Source organism: Meles meles, chromosome 4, assembly GCF_922984935.1.
Source record: "Meles meles chromosome 4, mMelMel3.1 paternal haplotype, whole genome shotgun sequence".
NCBI classification, from domain to species: domain Eukaryota; kingdom Metazoa; phylum Chordata; class Mammalia; order Carnivora; family Mustelidae; genus Meles; species Meles meles.
In genome coordinates this window covers 16,604,624-16,630,652 of record NC_060069.1, presented here as the reverse complement: position 1 = coordinate 16,630,652, position 26,029 = coordinate 16,604,624, and the positions used below count along the sequence as shown (strand labels likewise).

Here is a 26,029-nt window from a genome sequence, read left to right as displayed (position 1 = left end):
CTGTCTCTATCTCAAATAAATAAATAAAATCTTAAAAAAAAAACCACACACATACACAAACTTCCAGGTGATTCTGAAATAGAATACATTTTTGCAACCACCAAGTTTCTAGGAAGAGGATTATTTTTGATTCAACTAAGTTTCTAACATCTTGGCTTCATCATTGTTGGATGTTGTGAGAGCCAAAGGAGCATAGAGAAAATAGAGTGAAAAAAGCAGTGTGTGAAGAATTATAAGACAAAAATAAGGGCGCCTGAGCAGTTGGTTAAGCATCTGTCTTTGGGTCAGGTCATGATCCCAGGGTCCTGGGATCCAGTCCCCCATAGGGCTCCCTTTCAGCAGGAAGTCTGCTTCTCCTTCTCTGTGTTCTCTTTCTCTCTCTCTCTCAAATAAATAAAATCTTTTTTTAAAAAGATGAAAATGATTAAGGATGAAAACTTAGGTTAGTAGGTCAGAGATTTTCTATTTTATTGCTATGCTAATTTTTAGTCTGGTGCCTTACAGGGATATGACCTCAACTTTTGAAAGAAAGGCAAATGCCTAACAACAAATTTATTGACAGCAGCCTCTATATGTATCAATTATAAAATATCTATCAAGCTCTTTCTAGTTGTATTGTGGGGTATGTATATATAGTAAGGGAATATAATATATCCCCCTGGCTTTTAGAAACTAAGACTCCAACATGAAGACTTTGATAGAGATTGTTGAGGTTACTTTTATCAGCCAAGAACATCCCTGAGATATTAAGTTATGAACCTGATACATAGTTGATAAGACACGCCAGGGTTTCCAGGGTTTCTGTGCTAGAACAAGCCCCTTCTTGTGGACTGAAAGAAAAGAAGACGGCAAATTGGTGAAGAAAAAAAAAAAAAAAAAAACAACTCTAATCCTTTCCTTCAAGTAGAGAAGAACTTGTCTTCTGAGGGAGAATCTCAGTCAAGCTATAAGACCAGAGTCTCTGAACAGTTATAGAAATGAGCGTGTCTGGAAGCACCGCCACTGTGTCCCTAGAGAACCTTGCAAAACTGGCAGCCCACAGCTCAGATCAAACACAGAGAAGATTTGGACCTACACAGGATTTTATACACGCGCGCACACACACACAGAATTGCTAATGCTTAAAATTTGGAGATTTTAAATAAAGCTTTTTGGCTTTTATCAAAATAAGAACGAAAGCTCTGGTAAAACTGGACAACTGACTAGAGGAACTGACTAGAGTGGTATAATGAACTAGCCCTTTCCTACCAAGCATGCTCTCCAGTTTACCACAGCGGCTCATACGGTCTTTGTCAGCTGCCCTGTGTCATTCGTTTACACCTTCTGCCTTCCCTGGTGTGCGCAGGGGGTGGGGCGTGCGTGGGTGTGCATGTGTGCGCATGTGTGACTATTGCCTGGTTTCATGTCTGTTTCTACTCGGTGAGATCCCGTTTCAAACTAGAGAGGTCCATTTTGAGGTCAAGGACATTTTGGAGACCTAAGGTTCAGAAGTATAAGTAGATCTCCACTTTGGTTGGCCAATATTTCCATCCTCCCTACCTTGTCAGGGGTCTGGACAGTTTCTGCTCCTGAGAGCAGTTCCTGCTCCTAGCCTCCTGAGCTTCAGGGGTCTCTGGTGTCCCTCCTGCTTGGCCTCTTCCTCCACCCCTGCCTCCCCCTAGCTAGCTGAACTTAGAGCTGCCTAACCCAGGGCAGTCCTTCTTTGCTCTGGTCCTAATCATCACTTCCTTTTGAGGGCTTCTGCAACTATGTGCTTACCTGGCAACTTCCTTCCTTAGCTTCTTACTCCAAAATTCTAATCAGTGATAGGAATAAACTAAATTGCTGATAAATTATCCTGTGAAAGTTAATCTAACATTACCCTCTCAAATCATAGATGCTCCTAAAAAATGGCCATTCCCCATGAAACTAATTGGTCCTAATTTCAAGAGGCTAATCCAAATAGGGTCTGTCTCAAATACATTTCTTTGAAATAATTTATGTTTTAATCTGCATATGATACACATGGCACAAAGTGAGTTCAAGTGAGTTCAACAGATAATCATTATCAGCATCTCAATCTACCCCTGATGTAATTGTCTCAAAGAGATCATCTTTGGGTGGCTTTGAGAAGCATTTCAAAAGTTGCTGTTTGGTATTTTGTTTTGTGAGTTTTTGAAATCTCTTGCCTTTCTATAATTTCTAATATGTTCAAGGCACGAAAAATCTAGTTCAAACACTGTAAAGGGAGAAAGAGTTAAGAGTTTCATTGGACGTTGAGAGTTTCACTGAGGTCACTCTAGTACAGAATATGCCACGTGTTTTAAAAAGTACAGGGAGTCACTTTTTGCATGGTACTTGCTCTGTTTGAAGCATGATAAAATCAAAGTTTGCATTACAACTCCTTGTGCTCATCCTCCTCAAAAAGAGAAAATCCATTGCCTCCTCTCCCCATCGTATTAGTGCCAAATCACTCTTGAGATACAAATTTTACCGTATTTATTTCTTCACCTCCAGTGAGTAGCCCAGGGTCTGACATATGAGGGCTTTTTCAGGCCCAGCCCAAAAGTTTCAGGGCCACGACCAGAGTGCAGATGAAAACCTTATTTCATCCTGGTGAATATTGACGTGTTCTACCTCAGGCTTCACCTAGCAACCCCACAGCCTGCACGCCAGGGATTGCCCCTGTGACCTGAAGGGTAAGGGATCCACTCGCCTGTGTCAGACCTGAGTCCTGCCAAGGGGTAAGACAGATCCTTGAGGACAGGGCAGAAGCTGCTCCCCAAGCCAGGATTTTTTGGGCGGTGATTGGACCCACCCAAATCAGTAGCCTGTTGGGGAGGTACCCCTTCCCCCCACCCTCATTTTGTAAGCTTAGGATTTTAGGCATCCTAAAATTTAGGCATCTGCCTGTGCCATCCCAGCAGAGGGGAGGGAGGGAATTTGTTGAGGGAAGGACTTTATCTGCTAAGGTGATTTGATGAAGCCCAGGTATGAACAAACTAACCTCTTCCTCTGGTTTCCAGATATAGACTGTGATCTCCTTCTACCTCTCCTCCCCTTTCCTTCCTTCCTTCCTTCCTTCCTATTTCTTTCTTTCTTTCTTTCTTTCTTTCTTTCTTTCTTTCTTTCTTTCTTTCTTTTAGGAGAGAGAAAAAGAGCAGGAACAGGGGCAGGGGAAGGGAGAGAAAAGAGTGAGAGAGAATCTTAAACTGGCACCACACCCAGCACGAAGCCCAAGGAGAGGCTCGACCTTACGACCCTGAGATCAGGACCTGAGATAAAATCAAGAGTCGGATGTTTAGCTGACTGAGCCACCCACCTGGCAACACACACAGACACATGCACACACACAGATACAGACACATACATACACACAAACCTGAAAGCTCTGACTGTATGCTGGCCTCCGAAGTACCCATTCCAGCTCTCACTTCCCATTCCTATCTTTCCCTCACTTGCTCATTTGGTTATCAAACTCTCTAAAAACTTTTTTACAAGGGATGCCTGGGTGGTTTAGTCAGTTAAGCATCTGCCTTTGGCTCAGGTCATGATCCCAGGTCTCTGGGGTGGAGTCCCACATCCCACATTGGACTCCCCACTCAGCAGGAAGCCTGCTTCTTTCTCTGCCTGCCATGCCCCCTGCTTATGTTCTCTCTCTCTCTCTCTCTCTCTGGCAAATAAATAAAAATATTTTTTGAAAAACACCTTTTTTAAAACAAGATCAACAAATTCAAAAAATAGACTTTTGTGTTGGTGGCTTGTGAAATGTGAAGATCTCAAAAATACAGTATCCAATGCAGAGGTCATTCTTGCCTGGGTCTAATGGTGTGGTCCTGTACTCAATAAATATTAGTTAAATTAATTTAAATCCATAGGAAAGAAACCACCAGTAATAATTTATAAAAAAAAAAGCTTTGGTTTTTTTTTTTATTTTTATTTTTTTGGTCACAAGGCACCTTTTTATGCTTCAGAATGTCAGCATATTTAAGAGGAAACAGCTGTTCTGCTCACTTGCTAACAAGCCTGGGTGAGACTTAAATTCACACATGGAGGAAGGACGTAAATTGTATATAATTCTGAGTCTCTAATTTACAGGAAAACATGATGAGTATCTTTGGGTCATAATACTAATTCCTGTCACCTGAGAGGAAACTTAAATAACTCAGTTTTAGTGGTCCTATTGGTAATGAGATTTGTGTCTAGGAGAATAAATTTCTTACCTAGACATGTAACTTAGCTGTTCTATTTTGCTATCTGGAATTCAAGTCGTTGATATTTTCTGGAATCTTTTCTTATGCTATATGGAATTTTAAAAGTATTTGCAGTGTTTTTGCACAAGGATGAGGGCCACAAATGGGTCACTCTGAATACTGACAACTTTTCTCTTGTTCTCAACTAAAACCCCATCCCACAAAGTATTAGCAATCTGTTTTGATGCCAAAGCCAAATACTGACAGTTGCAATGATGAATATTTGCTACAGGATACTAGCAGAAAAACTGCACAGAAATACAGACCCAAACCATCTCAAACCTTTTTCTTCCTACTGAATAGCACCCATTATTTTTGACTTGTAACGTGTATTGTTCTTAGAGGGTCACTGATTGTAGAATGCAAAGAAATCTGAGTCAACCTTTGGGGAACATTAGAAAAAGTAAATCATTATTCCAATTTCCCATCTTTGGGGAAGGAAGGAAGGAAATAGGAAAGGGAGGGGAAGGAAAGGAAAGGGAAAGGAAGGAAAGGAAAGGAGGAAGAAAAGAAAAGAGAAAAAAGGGAAGGGAGGGGAAGGAAGGAAGAGAGAAAGGGAAGAAAAGACAAGACCTGTAGTTTACTTTCACCATTTTGCACAAGAGGTTATTTGAGAGCTGTTGATTTTTCTTTTCTCTCCTCCTCCCAAAATGATTCCAGTACCATAATACTCAGCATAAATGGATGATTGGACATACATGATTGACTCTAGCTCAAGCTATATTTAGTTTCTTTTAAAGTCAAAATTTTTAAGATGCTATCTTCAAACGTGCATAATAAATCATGACCAATCTGAATTAGCTGAAGAGGCAAAAAATGAATTAGATGAAGAGAATATTCTTTTATTTAAAAAAATCAAAATTTAAAAAATAAAAAATAAATGAAGAGCATATGCTTCTGAGCCAGACTGTCTAAGTTCAAACCCTTGTTCTCCACCTGGCGGCTCTGGCTTTGGGCAAGTTCCCAAATCTCTCCATCCCTCAATTTCTTCTCAATATGGGGATAAAAATGGTGTTCCCCTCTTAGGTTTTTATGAGAATTGAATGAATTCATACCTGTAAATGTTTTAAAAGTGATTCAATAATAATTAGCTGTAATTGTTACTCATTCATTCATTATTTTTCTTTTAATAAATATTTGAGTGTTTTTCTCATGCCAATATAAGTGCAAGAATTTAGCAATGCACAAACCTGATTAAAGATTTAACTTTACTATCATCAAGTCATCATGAGATGTCTCATTAAACCGTGATGGATATTTATCAGCCTTCTCATCCTCAGTGGTTTAGTATATATAGAACCTTGCACAAAACAGCTGCTTAATAAATGTTGGTGGAATCAAGTATGAATCCGTGAGTCATTGCAGCACAGGATAATAAGCACTTAATTTAGGATTGGGAGTTGTGATGTCAAGTCCCAGTTTCTACCCTAGAGCACTATGTGACTGAAAAATTTTAATCTGAAACCTAAGAAAGCTGTACCAAGATACCACTAAGATTTCTTTTGATCATGATTCTACCAGGTAACTGACATGAGGTACTATTTGTTGACTGGTTAGAGTTCTGTTTTTCTTAAATGTAATGAACTTTTCATTTTAGAATAGTTTTAGATTTACAGAAAAGGTGCAAAAATATTACAGAGGGCACCTGTACACCTTGCATTCAGTTTTCCCTTACTGTTAGCATAGCACAGTGTCATAGTGCATTTGTCAGAACTAATGAACCAATAGTGATACATTATTATTAACTAAAGTCCATGTTTCATTCACATTGCCTAAGTTTTTACCTAATGTGCGCCACCCCCCCTTTTCTTTGCTCCAGAATCCTAACCTGGCTACCGCATTATATAAAGTCATCACATCATGTCTCCTTAGACTCATCTAGATTTGACAGTTTCTCAGATGTTCCTTGTTTTGATGACCTTAACAGTTTTGGGGACTATCGGTCAGGAATTTCATAAAATGTCTTTGAATTTAGGTTTGTTGAATGTTTTCCCCATGACTGGACAGGGGTTGTGAGTTTGAGGGAGGAAATATAGAGGTAATTCATCTCACATCCCATCAAAGGTATATGTTATTAACATAAACACCCACTGAAGATTCTCTTTTTCTGGTTGGATAAAGAATTATGTATAATTGGTAATTTAATGTACCATATTAAGAAAAATTTCTTCACTAGATGTAATTTCCTAGGCAATGTCTAACATAGTTGATTCTCGTTAAATACAGTATAATCTTAAAATACACTTACCTTACTTTTTCCATGAAAAAGTTCCCTCACCACTGATAAATGAAAAGAAACTGAAAAATCCATGTCCTGTTATAAATTAATAGTAATCCTACCTATGGATACAAGATTTATATATTAAAGTGAAAAATATAACTGTTTGTACTTCTTTCAAATTAACTGCAAAATTGAGAAAATAAAAGATTTGTGCTCAGCTATGAGGTCAAAAAGCAGAAAGACCAGAAGGTAGGCTTTTTGATACTAATTCCCCTAAACCTGTCTCATGCAGAGGACTTGCCTTGAGAAATGTTAATACTTCACTAAGCCGTAGGCATAGAGAACCTGGCATTTCTAATCTTGTGGCATCCTTGGTCTAAATGTACATTATCCTCAGAGGTTAGAAAAAATTACTGATGTAGCTGTTATAGGGATTAGAAGATCCATGGTTTTGTTTATTCTGTATTTTTCTTATGAATTTCACTATAAATAGGAAAGTTGGTTTAGGATTACTCTGATCTATGCTACACACAGTTTTCAGATCAAGACATAAAATAAATATAGTCAATCCAGAGGAGAAGTTGTTAGAAGTTGGGTATTACTAGGGATATCCTTCCTTGGATTTAAATGAAATAAATACCTAGAGTATCACACTGGCTCCAGCATGTAGCCACACTAAATTAAAATATATATCTATATTTACGGTTGTCACTCCCCATGGAGCTGCTCATAAGACTAGTTTAGTAGTTTTAGCCTACTTCTCCTTGTCACCTTCCTTTGTAACCTTATCATGTGTCACAGTCATGGCCAAGAGTATCATCCACAATATTTTTTTTAATCCCTGATATTTTCAACCTATAAAACACTTTGTCCTGACTCACCATATTCTATTTCTATGACCTTGGAAATGTCCTTAATTTCTGGAATTTCCTCATTTGTACAGTTTGTGTGAAGGTTAAATGAAATTTTGTATAAAACACTTAGCAAATTAATTGGACACTTGTTATTTATCCATAGACACATATGCCTATGCTTTCAATCATTTCTGGTTTGTTGAGAGCAATGAATAGGTACTAGACTATCGTAGTCATTGCATTTGATGCCATATCTCAGAAATATTTTCTAGCTTATCTGATAATTTTACATTGGCACCTCAAGAAACAAGTAAAAATTAATTGGGAAATGGACCTGTCAATGTTGAGAGAATAAATGTATTCTGGTGCAAAACTTGGGATTAGAGTAATTTTATTTATTTTTCTCTAGCCATGAAAAGCTGATGAGAAGACTCTTTTTCCATGGTTGGAGGATATTCTTCAAAACACTAAAGGAGGCTTACTTGATGATCTTAGTTAAATAAGTGATTAAACATGTATGAAATGTCAGGCAAAGGAAATAAGATCCAGATGAATTGTTTTATACAACAGTCCTCAACAAGAGCCCATTTTTCTTCTTATTGACTAGTGTTTCTGATGCCATATTTGGGAAAGAAGCTATAACCAATCTCACCTAAACTCCCACCTTTATATCTGGATCAAAGGAGATATCCAAGTTAAAGGGGATCCTGTAACTGCAATCAACTCTTGATAATGTGATCTAATAAGAAGTAAGCATTTATGAGGACAACATTTCATTGCAGGCAGACCACTGTCCCTTATAACCACTGCCTAATACATTTATTATGAACTTTTCACTGTGGCATTAATGACCATGGCAGCATCTGGAATGAAAAACAGTTCCAAGAGCAGGTGTAGCTAGAGAGACAGCCTGGGAATATTTTGAATAGGAGGTTAAGAACTAGCCAGCTGAGAGATACAAAGTAAATAGTAGAAAGGTAGGAAGGTTAGGGGCATTAGAGATCCTTTGCAGTTTGTTATTGGATATGGCAAACATTGCTGATGGTAATTGGTAATTGTCATCTTCAGAACGGGAGCTGTGTATGCCCAAGTGAAGTCAGGATAAAGGATTTTTGCTGTAGAGCTTGACCTCTCCACATTTAGAATCAGACTTTGGAGCCAGAAGGATTGTAGCGTTCCAGTACATCAACACTTTCATGATCATCAGACTCTTAGAACGATGATGTGACATTAACATGGGGCGACCAGTCTGTGAATTTCTTGTAGAGTGGCCATTGATGTTTGAAAACTACATAACAAACTCTGAACACAGCCCGGTACAGAGCATGCATTTAATAAATATGCCAGACCAGAGTTTTTGTACCCGGCATTGATATACAACTCTTTGTAAATAGGACAATGATTTTCTAAGTCGTTGATCTGAACAAACCTTATGTTATTAGGTTCCGTTTTTTTTCTTTCTTTGCACAAGCCTATAGAAAATGATCAGTACTTATATTTTAATTAAAGAAATAAATGCAGAAGGAAAATAGAAAGACGAGTAATAAAGAAAAATAAAAATATCTTAAAAGTGTTTATCCTCTATTTTTTAAAAGCCATCAGTGTAGAAATAGAGGCATAGAATGTATAAGGCATTGTAAAGACTATTTTACTAAGGCCATATGTTAACAAGTGAAATCTGTGAGTATGTTATTTGCCCCACAGAAAAAAAAAATTGTGAGTGTAATTTGGGTGTATTTTTCAGAATCGTCTGCATGTTTTTTTATCAATATAGGCAACTACACGTGGCCATCTATGCAAATTTCTTCATGAGATGATTGACTCATAGTCGAGAGGCAGCAATTGCTGGCTGCTCTTATCATTATTAGCAGAATGTAATATTAGTGATACATTTCCAAATAGGGAAAGATAATACCGGTTTTCCCCTTCTTTCCTGTGCTATTTTGAATGCAGACAGTACCGCAGGGACACCAGCAGTATCAACGACAACTGTGGAAATTCGCAAAAGCAGTGTTATGACAACTGAGATCACCTCCAAAGTGGAAAAAAGCCCCACGACAGCCAGTGGCAATAGCTCATGTCCTTCCACGGAGACTGAGGAAGAAAAGGCAAAACGGCTTCTTTACTGCTCGCTCTGCAAGGTTGCCGTCAACTCTGCCTCGCAGCTGGAGGCGCACAACAGTGGTGAGATGCAGTGATTTCTCTTCTGTCTCAACAGCTCTGCAATTATCCTCCTCTGAATGGATTAGATCGTTTGCAGCAGGGGACAAAGGGGTGGTGGAAAACTGGCAATTATTACATGGAAGTCATCAACCATTAAAAATTACAAATGACACGTAAAGTGTCATTTGCATGGGCACAAGAGAGGACTTGTGGGACTCCTTAATGTGCTTGTGTTTACGGATGTGTGTGTGTGTGTGTGTGTACACATGTTATTAAACATTAGGAGATAAAGTACAATATAATTCTAAAGTATAAGCTTTGCATTTATTTGATTTCAAAACTGCTATGTAATCCCATGCATTGGCTTCTAAATGACGTTTTCTGAAGTTTTGTCAACATTATAGCTGCAAAATTTTGTTTCATAACTCTATGTGCTTTTAGCTAAAACCTCTTCATAATGGTTTTTATGGCAAATGATGCCGTTTGGCCTAAATCTATATCACCTGGGCAATTAAATGTAAAGTGTTTATTATGGGCAACCACTGAGGTGTGTTCACTACATGTAATATTTTATTTACTCTTTGTGACAATCTAAAGATATTATTCTTGCTATTTGATTGAGGCTCAGGCCAGACACATGACCAACTAAGTGGCTGAGCCATGATTTCAACTTAGGTCTTTCTAACTTAAACATTAAATTTGAACATATCATAACAGAACATACTGATAAGCCAGGATGAAATGCTTCCCAATATACTTCAATTCTATCCATCTATTGTATATCTACATCTATAGAAAGATATTATATAGGTATTATATATCTATATCTATACCTATCTATCTGGATAAGTAGATGCAAAAAGAGAGCCCAGATCTATATATTTATATCTATATATCTAAATTATATATTATATCCATAATTAAATTATGTATAGGTATATAGATACAGATAACTGATACATATCCTGCCTGAGATTTTAGATAGCCCTTTGGCCCTAGATTTGATTTCCTCTAAAAGGCTGGGTTCATTGCCAGGACCCTGTCAGCAATCACAATAGGAACAGAATCATTTGTAAATCCTACTCTGAGTTAATACTGCAGCTTTATGTTGTCTGTCACTGGCCAATCACTGTGCTGCACAGTAATGCTCAAGTATTGATTTCAGTATTCTACGGGAGTAATTGCAGATGAGAGCAATTCCTTCAGCACATCTCTTCCCCCGCTGAATGCAGCATTAGCTGTCGTCCGGGAGTTCATGAGTTCAGAGGCTGAGAAACACAGAAAAAGATCTGGCCCCAAGTCAGAATCTATACCGTGCAGACGTGCCTCATGTTTTACTCATGCAATTACATTATTCAGGGATGCCAGATAATTGGAGAGCAAAAACATCATTGAAAGTCCATTTATTTCTCAAGATTTCTTGATTGTTCTGCATAGTGACAGAGAAACACATTCATTTTGGGTGGGGGGGGATCAGCTTTGACAGATAAACAAACCATACCTTTGAGGCTGGAGTTAATTTATCAAGAATTTGGATGTCCTTCCTGAATTCTTATCAGAAACATCTGATTAAGAAGCAAAGAATTCTTAGTTATTTCATTATGTCATATCAGGTCAACATTTTGCATACTCCAATTCTATAATCCTCATCTCTGCTTTGTGTGTGGGAAATTCCCATAAAGCTTTAAAAGCACATTCACCCATATCACATTCAGATATGTATGTATTCCCTATATCCAGGGATTCTGATTTATTATATCTCCAGGCCTGGAAGCGACAGTGTTCGGGAAAAGAAAAGAAGCAAAAACAAAAAACCTCGCAAGTATTGTGCAGGCAGAGCTGAGAACTACTGGAACCATCTTATCTGAGAGTTTAAGGTGGTAAATGCATGTAACCTTATAGGAATCCCTTTATAAGGGTGTCCCCTCCAAACCTTCAGTCCGGTCAGTGAACTATAACCTCCCCCCCTTCTGCCTAAGCTTGGTTTCTTTATCCCTGCATTTCTCTTCCTACATCAGAGATTTTTTTCCATGGTCCGGGCCCGGTGCTTATTTTCGGCCTCCCACGAGACTTGCACTAGCCAATTGGGCCAGAACTGGAGGTGGCCAAGGAAGAAGAGAAGATACACAAGTAGATTCTCTTTAATCCCCTCTGTGCACCATTTTTGATCTGCAAATCAGCTCTCTTTTGTAACTGAAGCAGCGGTGGGCAGCTCATTGTGTCTGGGACATCCTCTACCTGTGGATGGTGAATGCAGTCGTTTCCACAGTCAGACAACTGCCCCTTGCGCCCTGGTTCCCGCATCTTTGTCTTTGGATCCCATGTGGGGAAACCCAGGGGAGGGGGATGTAAAGAAGAGAGGATCTCTGTAGGCTCACTCGCCTGCCACAAAAAGAGTAGCTGTTGCAGGAGTCATCCTAAGATTAGTGTGGTGTGTTGTTTTTTTGTTTTTGTTTTAATTTTTTTTAAAGATTTTTTTTTTTTTATTTGAGAGAGAGAGATCACAAGTAGGCAGAGAGGCAGGCAGAGAGAGGAGGAAGCAGGCTCCCTGTGGAGCAGAGAGCCCGATGCGGGGCTCGATCCCAGGACCCTGAGATCATGACCTGAGCCGCCGAAGGCAGCAGCTTAATCCACTGAGCCACCCAGGGGCCCCTAGTGTGGTGTGTTTTAGTTTGGGTTCCATTAGAAGCAGACTCGGAGACCAGGATTTGAGAGCAAATGGCTTTTAGGTGAGGCCAAGGGCACGGGTCAGGAAGTGGGAAGGGGGAACAGGGAAGGGAAGCGGCCAGCGACCTGTGCATCACTAGGCAGTTACCAACGTGGGCAACTGGACTCGCCGATCAAAGCCGTGACACCACAGGGCTCCCACTGCGTTTCACTGTTTTAAACGTGAAAATGTCCAGTGGTCACATAGAATGACAGAATGGAGTTAGCTCAAACTCTGTCACTTCATCTTTACAATCAAGGTGTTATCATCTCATTGTTCACTTATGATCTATTGTCTCCATTAAAAATATAGAGTACCACGGGGCTGAAGGCATGAACTGCAGCCTTTGTGAACTTGAATGATTTCTAACGGTTAGGGAATCGCTAATGAAATCGCCAAATTCCTGTGTGTCTGTGGCCCACGGTGTCATGGAGAGGTCTACACATTAATTTCTATGTAGCATATGATGTTTAGTATAGAGTAAGTTAGACAATGGGCTAATTTAATACATGCTAAAATCTCAACAGGAAAAACACTGCTTGTTTAGGATATAGAAAAACTGTGTTCTAGGACACAGTCCTTTATCATGGACATCGGTTAGAGTTGCCAGTTCATGGTGCTGGTGGAAAGTAGACTGTCTGTTTTAGTCCATTTAATGATTTTCTAGTTCTCTTTCATGGACCCCCGTATTACCTGTACCCACAGCAGACCACAGTCACTGCCTGTGGGCTCCACGGCCCCCAAACTCACCCCCCACCTCCCAGTGTCACTAACAGTTCTCTGCTTGCGTTCAGAGCTAGATGTTAGGAAACCACTGTGAAGATTGTGCTTTTTTCAGGGAACTCGGTTTGAAGGCCAATTTTGTTCAGAAACAATCAGTCCGTAGGGTGGCGAGATGTGTCCTTTGCATCTAAATTGTAATTCTAAGTATTTCTCTCCTTTTTTTCCCTCTTCCATATGTATGGAATAAGGTCTTAAGTTCTCAATGTAGAGTTGTTCATTTATGATTTTTCTTTTTAATCATAAACCAATTTTGAGATTATAGCTTCCATCGCACACGACCTCTTGTATGTCACAGTGGAATGAACTAGAAGCAATCAGATCATTTTTACCTCAGATCCACAAATAACAATTCTGTGTGAACCTGGGCAAGTCTACTGTCCTCTTTGGACCTCTCTCCTCTTTAATGGTGCTATGAAGCCCTATGGCACCTTGTAAGGATGAATTATTATGGCATGATTATTAGTGTGACCACAGTTGCTGCTAGCATTATTTGGGGATCAGTTGTGTTATTTCATTTGCTTTCTCTTTTATTTTTCACTGAAGTTGCTGTTAATGGATTTATATTCCATAACATTGGAATACAGGATTTAAATATGAGCATTCCTGCTTTGCATTTTTTTTTATTTAGAATTTGAGAGAAGTAGATATCATAGCTAACTAGCATGATTCACAAAACAGTCTAAGAATGTTTAAAACAACTTAAGAGGACATACTCTTTTCAAAAGATCTGGAAGTCTCCTTTTAGTTGTATGTTATAGACAAAGATAATACAAAAAAAAAAAGTTTTGTCTTTTTCTTGAAAGAAATCTCCCCAAAACATGCTACTAAGTAATGCTTTGCTTAGCTGATTTTGATGGTTTTCTCTGTGTAATTAAAAACCCTTAAAATGTTTTATAGTTAGTGCTTATTATGAATTTGGGTAAATTTTTCTGGCAATAACTTGAAGTGGCAACATTTGATTATTTTCATTAGGCTCATTTGAGCTTTTCTATCCCTAGACAGGGCTTATTCTATCCCTCACTAAGTTTTAATATACAGAAAAGACACTTATCAAAAGATAGACTTTACTAACTTTTAGAGATTTCTAAATTTTTGCTTTTACAAAATTGACACTGTTAAGAAGGAGAAGAGAACAAAAATTTACTGAGAGCTCGTGGAAGTGCCAAAAGTAATCCTTAGAACAATAAATGCATTTAATGCAACACTTCAGTAGAGCAAATAATTTCCTTTTTCACAGCTGAGGACACTGAAGCACAAAGAAATGTAAACCACACAGCTAATGGAGGCAAACCCCGACTCCTACCATTCCAGAGTCCTAGTTCACAATGCTCTTAACAAAAATGTGTTCGTCGCTCTTTATTCATACCCAGTACTTGAGCTGTATCTACTGTGGGGCAGGCACTAAGAATACAGTATGAGCAAACCCCTGGAGTTGCCTTCGAGGAGCCCATGTCTAATTCGTGCTTCTGTGTTCAGGGAGAGAATTAGGTAACGACTTGTTTCATCAAGACATCTGTTTCACATTTCAAGTGAGAAATTCATTTAAGCCAGTCAGCTGTGGTCAGTGTTCGTGGCCTTATTATTATTAAGGTCCAAAGATTATCTGCCACTCCTATTCAGCTTCTTCTAGGGTAACGGTAAGCCTCCCAATTACAGAAGATATTGGGTGGATCAGGAATCCCTCCAGACAGTCAGAATAAGAGCCGCTCTCCTACTGACTGCTTCCTAAGCATTGATAAACCAAACCAGCCCAGGAATGCTTCTCACTTTGACTGAAAAAGCTGTATGGAAAAGAAGGATTTTGATAAAATGACCTGTTTGGATAAAGAAGGTTGGACAACCATCTAGACACACACACACACACACACACACACACACAGTGAGACAAAGAAATTATATAGATAGATAGATATAGATATATAGATATAAAAATGTATATATAATTTCTATATATAGAAAATATCTATAGATATCTATAGAAATTATATATATATACTTTTATATCTATCTATATATGTATATAGATCTTGCTCCCTAGAGCATTGTGTCGCCATACACTGACTTACACCATCTGCAGAGTAAAAAGTATTTGTGTCTATTTTGCAAAGGGCAGGTGGAGGGGGCTTGCAGACTGAAAGGGAAAAGCAGAGAGGCCTCCCCACCAGCTCCACATTTCAAGTCCTCCAGTCTACTTACAAGGTGTCGACCTTTTTCTCTTTCCTTCATTTGTTGGGATATGAACATTTTCATAGATGTGCATAAGAATATGACCTTCAACGTGGGGAATCTATGTTGTAAGAATATACATTTTTAAAATATCGGATTCGGTAAAGTTGCAGTCATTCTAAAAGAGAGAAATGGGACTGTGAACCTGTTTCTTGTATTCATCACCTCTTATTTAAGGCAATGGTCATTGGCACTGACCTAGTGTGCCCCTCAATGTGTTTTCCTTGTTAATAGTCAATGGTTCTGGAAGGCTGGTCCAGGAATCCAGAAAGTTGAGAATCTTATTTTTTATGCCTCCAGAACTGATAACAATCTAATAAACACAAATAGGAAAGAGAAACCACTGAAAAAAAGGGTTTAATGGCAGAAAGGACATAAATGATGAGAGAAAATTTCATAGCAAAACCATATGGCTAAGTGATAAAAATAAAGAATAGTTATCAACTCTAAGAAAAAGAAAATTGTGAACAAAATTTTGAGAGAAAACTCCCATTCATAAACTACCACGCTAAAAAAAACAAACAAGTGTTAATAACAGAAGTTACACTCGTCATGAGTGAGAGTCCAGAGATGTTATTGGATTATTAAAAAGAAGTTTTTGTGTATAGTGTAACTTCTTAGCCTTTCACCACTTATCTTCTTGGTCATTTGTTTTTACATTTGAAATTGAGTTATGACCAATCAGTTTGGGCTTTACTATCCTACTGGGGCTTTTTTTTTTTTTTTCCGGCATCAAGATCTTTATACTCTTCCTCTTCCTTTTTGAGCCTAAAACACATAGCCACGCAAGCTTGTTTGTATTCTGTTTAGAAAGTGGGTCTTTAATTAGTGCCACTTCTGTAAACACGCCATGTTTAAGCTGATTACATTTGTTACACATCACCTCCGACTATACCTTGAGCAACTAAATCACTCTTCCTCATCTGCTATCATTTATGTCTTATTAGCATCAAGAGGAAGTGCAACAAAGTCACACCCATTTAATTTCATCTCGGGACTCTGGAGTGTAGGTGTTCTGTTAATGGTGCTGGTTTGATATGTGGGACATTGTAAAACCACGAGCAATTAATTATGTAAGGTGGTCAGAGCACATTGTCTTCTAAGTTAAGCATATCTCAGTCACAATCCCTGCAAGAACCGCTCTCAAACTAGGCATCACATTTTGTTACTGTATCATTTCCTAAAGGCACATACTAGCGAAGATTAATTTTTCTTTCTTTGTTTCTGAATCTTCCTGGCAGGTACTAAGCACAAAACCATGCTAGAAGCTCGGAATGGAAGCGGGACTATCAAAGCCTTTCCTAGGGCAGGCGTGAAAGGCAAAGGACCAGTTAATAAGGGAAACACAGGTCTGCAAAACAAAACGTTTCACTGTGAAATCTGTGATGTGCACGTCAACTCGGAAACACAACTTAAACAGGTAGACAGCGCATATTCTAGAAATGAAAACAACAGCTAGGGGACATCCTGATAAGCAAATGTGTGTGCTTCCTTTGTTCCCTTTCTTTCCTGTTTTCCTCTCCCTCCCATCCATCCATCCATCCATCCATCCATCCATCCATCCACTTAATCTTCCACTCACTGCCTTTATTTATTCATGCATAGTTTAGTTGCCAAGGAAATAGTAAAATGTAGTATTTTCTAAGTCCTTTCAGAAATGTCTGAAGTGAGTTGGTACTATTCTTTTTTCTGAAGAGTGGGAGGAAAAGGGGTATTAGATCTTTTCTCTACCAGGTTCCCCACTCAAAAGTGTTGATTTTCTTGAAAGGTCAAATTGCAATGTTCCATTTTTACTTGTTTAGATATTTACGTGTTACAACTGATTTTATACTGTTCTATTCTTTTATTTTATGTACTTTATTACATGGTGGTGTACTGTATTGCTAAATCCTGCAGCCACCTGCGAAAGGGATGACTAATCCTATTGCATTCCCTTTTACTGTGAATAGCCTTCCAAAGGGATCAGTTAGATGTTGCCGACTAAAGGCGCAGCCCTCATATTGTGTTCTGTTTTATAAGCATGTGTGCAATATTGTGCTCATGTTATGCATCTTCGTTATTTACCTTTAGAATTTAAGGGGCTGACATTTGGCTGTACAAATGTGAGGATAAATATTAGTATGGAAATAAATTCATGCCTGCCTGGGCATCTTTATTTATTTGCACATAAAATTCCTTTAGACGTTCCTTTCCTTTGTACACTTTTAAAAAGGAGATCTGCGCAGCGATAAAGAGAAAGTCTGGGAAAACAAAGAGCCTTCTATTTGTTAAAAATATACTAAAATGGGTAACATAAAAATATATATCCTCAAGCCATCAGAACCCAAGGACAAAAGTGCATGCCCTTTTGTTTTTGTCTCTGCAACTCGTATGAAATAACTAATCTTCTTCCTCAGGTTAAAACAGTATTTATGAGGGGGGTGGTTTGGGGATGGTTTTTTAAAGCACTGTCATTTTTAATTGTTTTTAATAGCACATTAGCAGTAGAAGGCACAAAGACAGAGCTGCTGGGAAGCCCCCGAAACCTAAATACAGTCCTTACAACAAACTACAGAAGGCAGCACATCCTCTGGGGGTAAGTGTCGTCATTGATTCCCAATCAACAGTGATCTTGAACGTCCCACTCACTGTCTGACGAACTTGACTTTTTTGTTGTTGTTGTCAATTATTAAGTGAAATGAATGGAAGGTACCTTAGTCACGAGGAACAATTGATTGGAATGTCCCAACCCCCACTCCAACAATAGAATTATTGGTCTTTTGAGTTGTGTGGGTGGTTTGCCACGTTTAGCCACAGTCTGGTCGCTGTCTCTTTTGGAGTTGGGCTCTGGTTAATGACAGAGCGTGGGGAAGGGAGTAAAGCCAAACTTGGGAGTCAAGTAAGTGATATCATGATATCTGGTCTTGCTGTCAGTGGATAATTTTAGGAAAGTTCAGTGAAAAAGAAGTTCTCGCCTCTCCTTTTTAATATCTTCAAGGGACAAAGCACTGGTGTTTTTGATACCCTCAATAGTTTTGGATTTTGAATAGCACGGTCTCAAGGGCATGACTGATTTTATTTAATTATTACACCAAAAATAATATCTGAGGCCTGGGGAAATTCTTCTGGGAGGTGCCTTCTTTCCATTACCCCAAATACACCTTTTGATTAGTGAACATACTAGTATTAATGTCCTGACCTGGAATTTTTTTTTAGGAATTTAAGGGAAATCTGTGAAACCTGACAATCTCAAGCTAATATTTATGACCATGTTGGGGGCGGGGGGTGGGGGGGCTGTTCTTTCTTGTTTTTGTTTTCCTGGTTGAATTGACCATAGATTTCATCAAGGAGACCCAGGGCTCAATGAAAAGTTATGAACAACTGATCTATACAGTATGTGCTGAATTGTGCATTTTGAAATGTTTTCTTCAAAATAGATTTTATTAATAATCGGTGCTATTGTGTGCTGCTGGCACATGAAAATATAGTTAAAGGAAAACTGCAATCATCTATTATGAGACCTCAGTAGGAGTTGACCCAATTAATTTAGTAGCATCACCCATTTTTATGCAAATGAAGTCACTTTACTCTTTTGTACAGGAGCAATTTTAGCTGCATTAAAAGGCTGTGAATTCTGCACAGAGCTGATGTTTCAGCACCACTAGTCATAACTTTGAGTGCTATTTCTGACCAGCATAGATGCAGCTTTCAACAATCAAGTGAATGGTTCTTAAATAAACAGGGAAGTCAAATTGTGTTAATGTCACCATCCAAAACCTCCTTCCTAGCTCTCACTGTGTTACTGTTTCCATAAATGGGAACATTCTGTGAGAACAGCCATCTTACTAATGCTGCTAGCCAAAGAATGAACTGGTTTTGTAGAGTAGGATTGAGAGAATATTGTTACCATTTGCACAAAGAGGAAGCATAATATGGCAGATTTGGGGGGGAGGTAAGTTTCTTCCTTGAAAGTGAAATTTTGTTATTTTTATTTCTCTTCATGAATACCTCACACCTTGCTGGGCTCCCCAGTTTATACACTTGGATAGCCTAAGAGTAGCTGTCAGCATTAATAAATCTCTCTTTTAAAGTATCAGTTCCATGACAGTTCATGTGTGTGTGTGCAGTAGAGTAAAAATTCCATACTTTCTTCCTCAACATGAATACTTTCCTCAGGTGGTGTATTTATGAAGAAAAATAAAATAAGGTTGCGGAGTACTTTTCTGGACCAACAGTCTAAGCTGGCCATCTTCAAGTTCTCTTCCAGCTCTCTCAAAGGAAAGATGTTCTACAGTTTCCCTTATTCTTATTGACCTTCCCAAGTGTGATTTTTATCTTTGTAGTTGCTTCCTGCTACATTTTAAAAGATGCCCATCATTCTGGATTCTATGGGTAGATGCCCAAACTCCTGTCCTTCTGTCTTTTTTTTTTTTTCTCTCTCTCTCTACTGCAGGTAAAATTAGTATTTTCAAAAGAACCTTCAAAGCCATTGGCTCCACGAATTCTACCAAACCCACTGGCAGCAGCAGCCGCCGCTGCCGCAGTGGCCGTGAACTCCCCCTTCAGTCTCCGAACTGCTCCAGCGGCCACACTGTTCCAGACCTCTGCACTCCCGCCAGCACTCCTGCGGCCAGCTCCCGGACCTATTCGGACCGCCCACACTCCTGTGCTGTTTGCTCCTTACTGAGTTCCAAATGGGAGTAATTGTACTGCAATAATTTTTCAAAAAACAAACAAAAAACAACAACAAAAAAAAACACAAAAGAGAACTATGCAGTGTTTATTTATAGTTTAAAGTCTATCTGAAGAGCCAGGACTTTTGATAGTGAATCGAAAAGATTATTTAAAAAAAAAAAAAAAAAAAGAGGGAGGCTTAGGGGTGGGAGGGGATGGGTGGTATTTTCTCCAAATTAAAGCATTCCTCTTGAACACTGATTGTTTTAGAAGTGATCTCCAGCATTGACTTGTAGTGGTATCTAGAATTTCTGAAGCCTTTGTGACTGTGCTTTTGGGCACCTTTTCCCCTCTGCATTGTCTTTCCTGCTTTATGAAACAGCTATACATTGTAAGGGCATTAACTGGTTCCAATGTATATATATAATAATTTACTCTGTAGATTAAGATAATATGAAAAAAGAAAAACAAAAAACAAAACAAAAAAGAAAAAAAAAAACAAAAGCAACACTGTGAATAGTAGTACCCGTGCTGGTCCTCTTGCTATGACAGCAATTACTGGGTATTTATCCCAACAAAAGTAGATACAGTAGATGTCTTGTAAACAATAGTGCTGTGTCTCAATCTATGCCACTAGGTTATAAAGAATTGCAAAAGGTAGAATGAACAACTATTTCATGCCGGTAAGCAGCCAAATGATACACAAACACCAGAGGGTCCTGTGGAGGGCTTCCTGGTCCATATTCTCTTCCCCCACCCAGCTTGTAGGTGACTTTAAGTTGAAGACAAGAGAGCAGGGCTTAAGCATAGAGGTGGGGGAGATATTAATAAAGGTCATTTCTTACAAAGTACTTTTTCCTTGCCCTGAAGCAGTGTTGCTGGAAAGAGGGAAAGAAAGCTTTGTAATGAAACTATATCTGAAAACAGGTAAACCCATGCATTGTGGGTGTTTAGAAAGAACTCAGTACAACTGTTCTGTTTAATGGATAAGAAATGATCATAACCTAAGATGATTGTGCAAAGTAAAGATTTTTCATGTTAGTACATATCCGAAAAAAAAAAAAAAAAAACAGAATATTGCATCCCTGCAATATGCCCTTTATATCATACCAGTAAGGTTATCTCTTAGGCAAAGGTTTCTGCTTTGAACATGATGATAGATGTTAGCTATTGTGGGCTTTTTCTTGTTTCTTTTTTAGATTTCCTACTGATATGATATGAACAATTAATATATATTTAAACGCTAGTAAAACAAGGAAAATGAATCTGAGGTGATTGCAGACCAAGGATATAGTGTTGAAAATATTCTGGTAAGATGCACTTGACCATGATTTCTCTAGTGGAGTTATGAAATACTGGCAGCCTTTGATAGTCACCAAAAGGCTGAAAGGAGTGGATGTTTTACCTTTAAAACAAGATTTATCAGGGGTATATATAAATATATGTATATTGTATATATGTTAGAAAGATTAAGAAAATAACTTATAAAAAGAAATTCTATATAAAATAATTATATAACCATCCCATGTTACATGTTATCATTAAGTTGGTAACAAATGGCATAAAAATAGCTGTGCCTTTAATTTGTGATAAAGGCTATTTGCTTTTTCCCATAGAAAGCTAATGTATACCTATCACTATGATGGGATTCGATGCAGCCAGTCTGTTGCATTAAGAACCAAGGACACTCAAACTTAGAACAATGTTAAAACATGTACAAATCAACCCTACATGATTTAGGTTTAGAGAAAAAAAATATTTTTGAAAAGGTTTTGTAAAGACTATTTAAATCTATAGGGAAGGGCTGGGTATGGCCTTCCTGAAACTGCTCTTATCTAAACTGTAATAACCTTTTTGAGAGGTACAAAGATTCCAGATGAAACCATTTGAGAGATAGGTATATAGCATTTGTCATTTTATATTTGAGAAACACCCATAGTGTGCTTGGTGCTCAACATTGAACATGGTCTTTGGAGTTCTTCTCCACCATCTAGCTGTAGACATTTGTTGTATAAACATATCTTTAAAACAGTTGGCTTTATACATCTTTTGTTAAACAATCAACAAAATAAGGAAGGAAGGAAGGATAGAAGGAAGGAGGAAAAGGGAAGATGGCAGGTAGATAAGCTAGACAAAAGACAAGAGTTATTTCATTGGTCTTTGGTAAAAAGAATTTCAAACCACACATCTCTGGTTAAACATGTTGGTTAGTATTAAAATTTGTTTTTTGAGAGTATCCGGTGATTTATGGTTACCGACGCCTCTACTCTCTGGTCTTAGCAAACGTTTCCCTTTTTTCACACACGCCCCCCTACTGGTTCAGCCAGATGGAAAGTTGCTCATGAGTTTGTTTGGGGCTCTGTCTATATCCCGTGTGAGCAGCTTCTAAAGGATTTGAACTTTAGTTGCCTTGTTCTGCTTTGTCAAATAGTTTGGTCTTTCACTGTAACTTAGCCTGAATCCTTATCCAACAACCTTTACACCTGATAAGACCTCTTTCTTTTGGAGAACTTAATGTTAATTGATGCAATCTCACTACTCCGTGCTTTTGCTGTTCTTCCCCATTTTCACCAAAGTGAATCAGCCAGTCCACTAGAAGTCAGGGCCTTTGGGATGCAAAGAGTCCTGGATCACAAGGTGTTACTAACTTTAATGATTTGCTGGGAACAAACAAATCAGCCATATTTTCTCCATCAGCCATATGAGAAAACTCAGAAATACCTAAGTCCCTTCTGCCTCACTTCGCTATGGAACCATTTTTGTTTAAGTGGTCTCTTAAATTGGAGTTGTAATCATCAGTTGTCTTCCTCACTACCTAATAAAGGATGAAGCCTAACTATGGAACTTACAGTGGACTTTCTGTGAATTGCTTCCCTCCACTCCACATTATTTATCCACACCAGATCAACATCCATTACAGCTCAGACTGCTATAAAGCCCTATCCTTTTCCTTAGGGAACTTTTTTCATGAATAAAGATCAATAATTCAGATTGGCCAGCACTGGTGCTCTGAAAATCCCCAAGGGTGGTCTGACTTTATAGTTACATATCCCTTCCCATGCATCATACCCATGGCAAGGAAGTGATAGAGAAAGCATCTCCGATTTCATTTGAAACAAATATAAATGCATTGCAAGAGCTAAATGCCTCTGGAAAAAGCATTGCTGCTCCTCATCCAGATCATCCAGACAAATGGGAAACAGTCGTTGGGGAGGTACTGTATTTCTCTTTTGAGAAAATAGGTGATTATACATGACAAATTGCGCCTATCACTGGTCCTAATCTTTGAAGAGTGGTGGTTCTGTTCACATAAGCAAACACAGTTGGCTTTTGGCAATTTATGTCATCCCTGCCTCATCTGTAAAGATTGCAATGTTAAGGAACTATTATCCCTTCACCTATTGCAATAATTCATGCCATTATCATCACAGCCCTAATTTGGTTTTTTTTGAAAGATGCTACATACTTTACTGCCAAAGAACTATTTAACGAAGAGAGTGTTCATACTCACTTGCAAATTAAAAGACCAGGAAATCGGGGCGCCTGGGTGGCTCAGTGGATTAAGCCGCTGCCTTCGGCTCAGGTCATGATCTCAGGGTTCGGCTCAGGTCATGATCTCAGGGTCTTGGGATTGAGCCCCGCATCGGGCTCTCTGCTCTGCAGGGAGCCTGCTTCCTCCTCTCCTCTGCCTGCCTCTCTGCCTACTTGTGATCTCTCTCTCTGTCAAATAAATAAATAAAATCTTTAAAAAAAAAAAAAGACCAGGAAATCATAAAGTGAAAAAATCAATAGACAACAAGGCTTTTTAAAATAGGATTATTCAAATTTATCGTGGATGTTCCCAAGTAAGTTTCTAAGGCACAGGACCAATACACAGCACACATGGCATTAAATTTCACCTACGATTAAATTTTAAATACTTTGACCCCATACCCGTGTAATGGTCAACTTTCCTGAAGAAATCAGATCACAAAGCTAAATGATTCAAGTGGTGTAAAGGCCTTTTCCTTCAAATACGAATTAATATAGAGGACTACCTTTTTACACATTAGAATGGATGACATTATATTAATAACTATTTATATAAGGGAAAGCATCATAAAGTGGTGGGGAAAACAATGAGCTGAAAGAAGTCAAATTTTATTGTAGACTTTATCTCTGACCAGCAGGGTAATAATTAGTCAACTAACGCTTTGTCCTCAATTTTTTTGTCAGTAATATGGCTGAGATGGTTAACTATATCAGCATTAAAAGACCACTTCTCTCATCCTGTCAAAAATAAAATTGCTTTCTTGTCGTGAACCATTTATTACTTAATGGCTACTTAAATATTTGCAAATGTCCAGAGGTGTGTTCTGTATTTCCCTCCATCCTGAGTATATAGCACACTGTAGGCCTCTCATCCAATCAGAGTGTAGACTTCAACTATTATCAGAGGAGTTGCTAATTCACACTGGACTTTTCACAAAGTCATAAAGGATGCACTGCGTCTCTTTTCTCAATCTAGAACATCATAAATTTTGAACAAAACCAACTCCAAAAGGAAGTTGTCCATGTGAGTATGGAAGGGAGCAACAACTAAATGCCTCATCTTTATTCCTTTTGTTGTGTTTTCTGTCTTCAGCAGAAAGGGTCTCCCCATCACTAATTCTACCCTGGGTTTGCATGTGTTTTAACTAATGGGTATTTTACCAAGACCACTTTGTCCACAGTCAAGGGATATCAGTGATGCTCTCATCATTGTTACAGCAAGAATTATTTGAGCTGTGTCCTGACAGTGAATGTTTTACATATGATTTCTGTAGGTTTTCACTAAAAGGGTGGATTTATTTCTAGAGTATCTCTTTCTGCTGTTTCTATGGCATGCTTTAATAATGACAGAGGCTACCACCAGGAAGTGAAATGGATCACTTATGAGACACATCTTCCTTGTCTACTTATTACGTCTACTTATTTGTTCTGAGAGTGGTGTCAGGGCTTTCAATGAAAGATGATATGTTGATATATCATCCTCAGCTGGCCTACAGGGTTGTTACTTTCAGGAATGGGGTTATAGCTTACCAGAATTATGAAAGTTAATGGAAGGCAAGTTCAGCCCTGGAAAAACCTCCTATGTGCTACTCTCTTTAGAAGTCCAAGCAGGTTACAAAACATCACAGAGTTTGAAGAACTCCTTGGCTTTCCCAGGTGTGAAAGGACCAAAAACTACCTTCAGTCTGATCACCTATTTCCTGTTTCCAGTGACAGAAAGCCATCTGTCTTAGGTGGTCAAGTTGACTCTACAAATGGCCAAAATGCATTTCAGGTCAGACCTGATGATTAATATGTATGATCTAGTGGAATATCTTTGAGTTTGGTCAAGTTTACTAAAACCACCAAGAATGGAGTCATGTTCTTTTCATGACTGGTAAGTCAACTCTATAAGTAATTTCCAAAGAGAAGGGCTAAAATGGTTTATAAGAAAAAGAGTTGAACTAAAAATGAGTACCTGAACAATGAACAATTCTAAGGTTTATGTGTGGGTTTATATACACATGAAGTGATAGAGAATTCATCCTTTTATGAAGCCATGGAAATATCTTTTTTTCCCCTCAATGATCAAGTTGGTTTCATTTTAAGAAGAGAAACTCTGTTTTCACATTTGAGAATCTTAATAAACTTTGAGCATTGGAGAGGTTGACAAGTAGATATAACATCAAGATACTATGCTCTCTACGAACATCATATGCTAGAAGATTGAGTTGGATAATGCAATTGTAACATTTCATACAAGCTACTGACTTCCAATATAGAAGTTGAACCTTTATGAAATCTTCTTTAAATCCAGGTACTGTACAAGACATAGTAAAACAGGGCTAAAGAAAATTAGCAAGGAGGTAGTCCTTTATTGGGGGCCTACATTGTATTTTTTTCAGGAAACAAAATTTGTTAAAGTCATTTGGCCATTTGATTATCTAAATCCAGTAAAATATAAATCCACTGGGACACGTGTTATGGCATCTTTAAGCCATGGTAGAAATGAATGGAATTTTATTAACTAAAAATAACAATGTGGGTTTTATGGGATACTTCTCAACTCAATTTAAAATATATCATTGTATAATTTCAGCATAGGACACCGGGTGAGACAAGGCTAATATTGGGTAAAGACCCTCCACAAAATGTTTTGTGTCTATCACGACCATGAGCT

The 26,029-nt window shown here is 38.3% G+C and overlaps 1 protein-coding gene across 3 annotated transcripts in view; it reads left to right on the top strand.

Moving 5' to 3' along the window:
* ZNF385D (zinc finger protein 385D) overlaps positions 1–22,683 on the top strand; it is a 940,116-nt gene extending 917,433 nt beyond the window's left edge. For all 3 annotated transcript variants that reach the window (XM_046001318.1, XM_046001320.1, XM_046001321.1), the window contains 4 exons: positions 9,261–9,491; positions 16,428–16,606; positions 17,660–17,761; positions 19,619–22,683. In XM_046001318.1, coding sequence (XP_045857274.1) covers positions 9,261–9,491; positions 16,428–16,606; positions 17,660–17,761; positions 19,619–19,852 — 746 coding nt within the window. In that variant the 3' untranslated portion in view covers positions 19,853–22,683. The remainder of the gene's footprint in view (positions 1–9,260; positions 9,492–16,427; positions 16,607–17,659; positions 17,762–19,618) is intronic.
* The last annotated feature ends 3,346 nt before the right edge of the window (positions 22,684–26,029 follow it).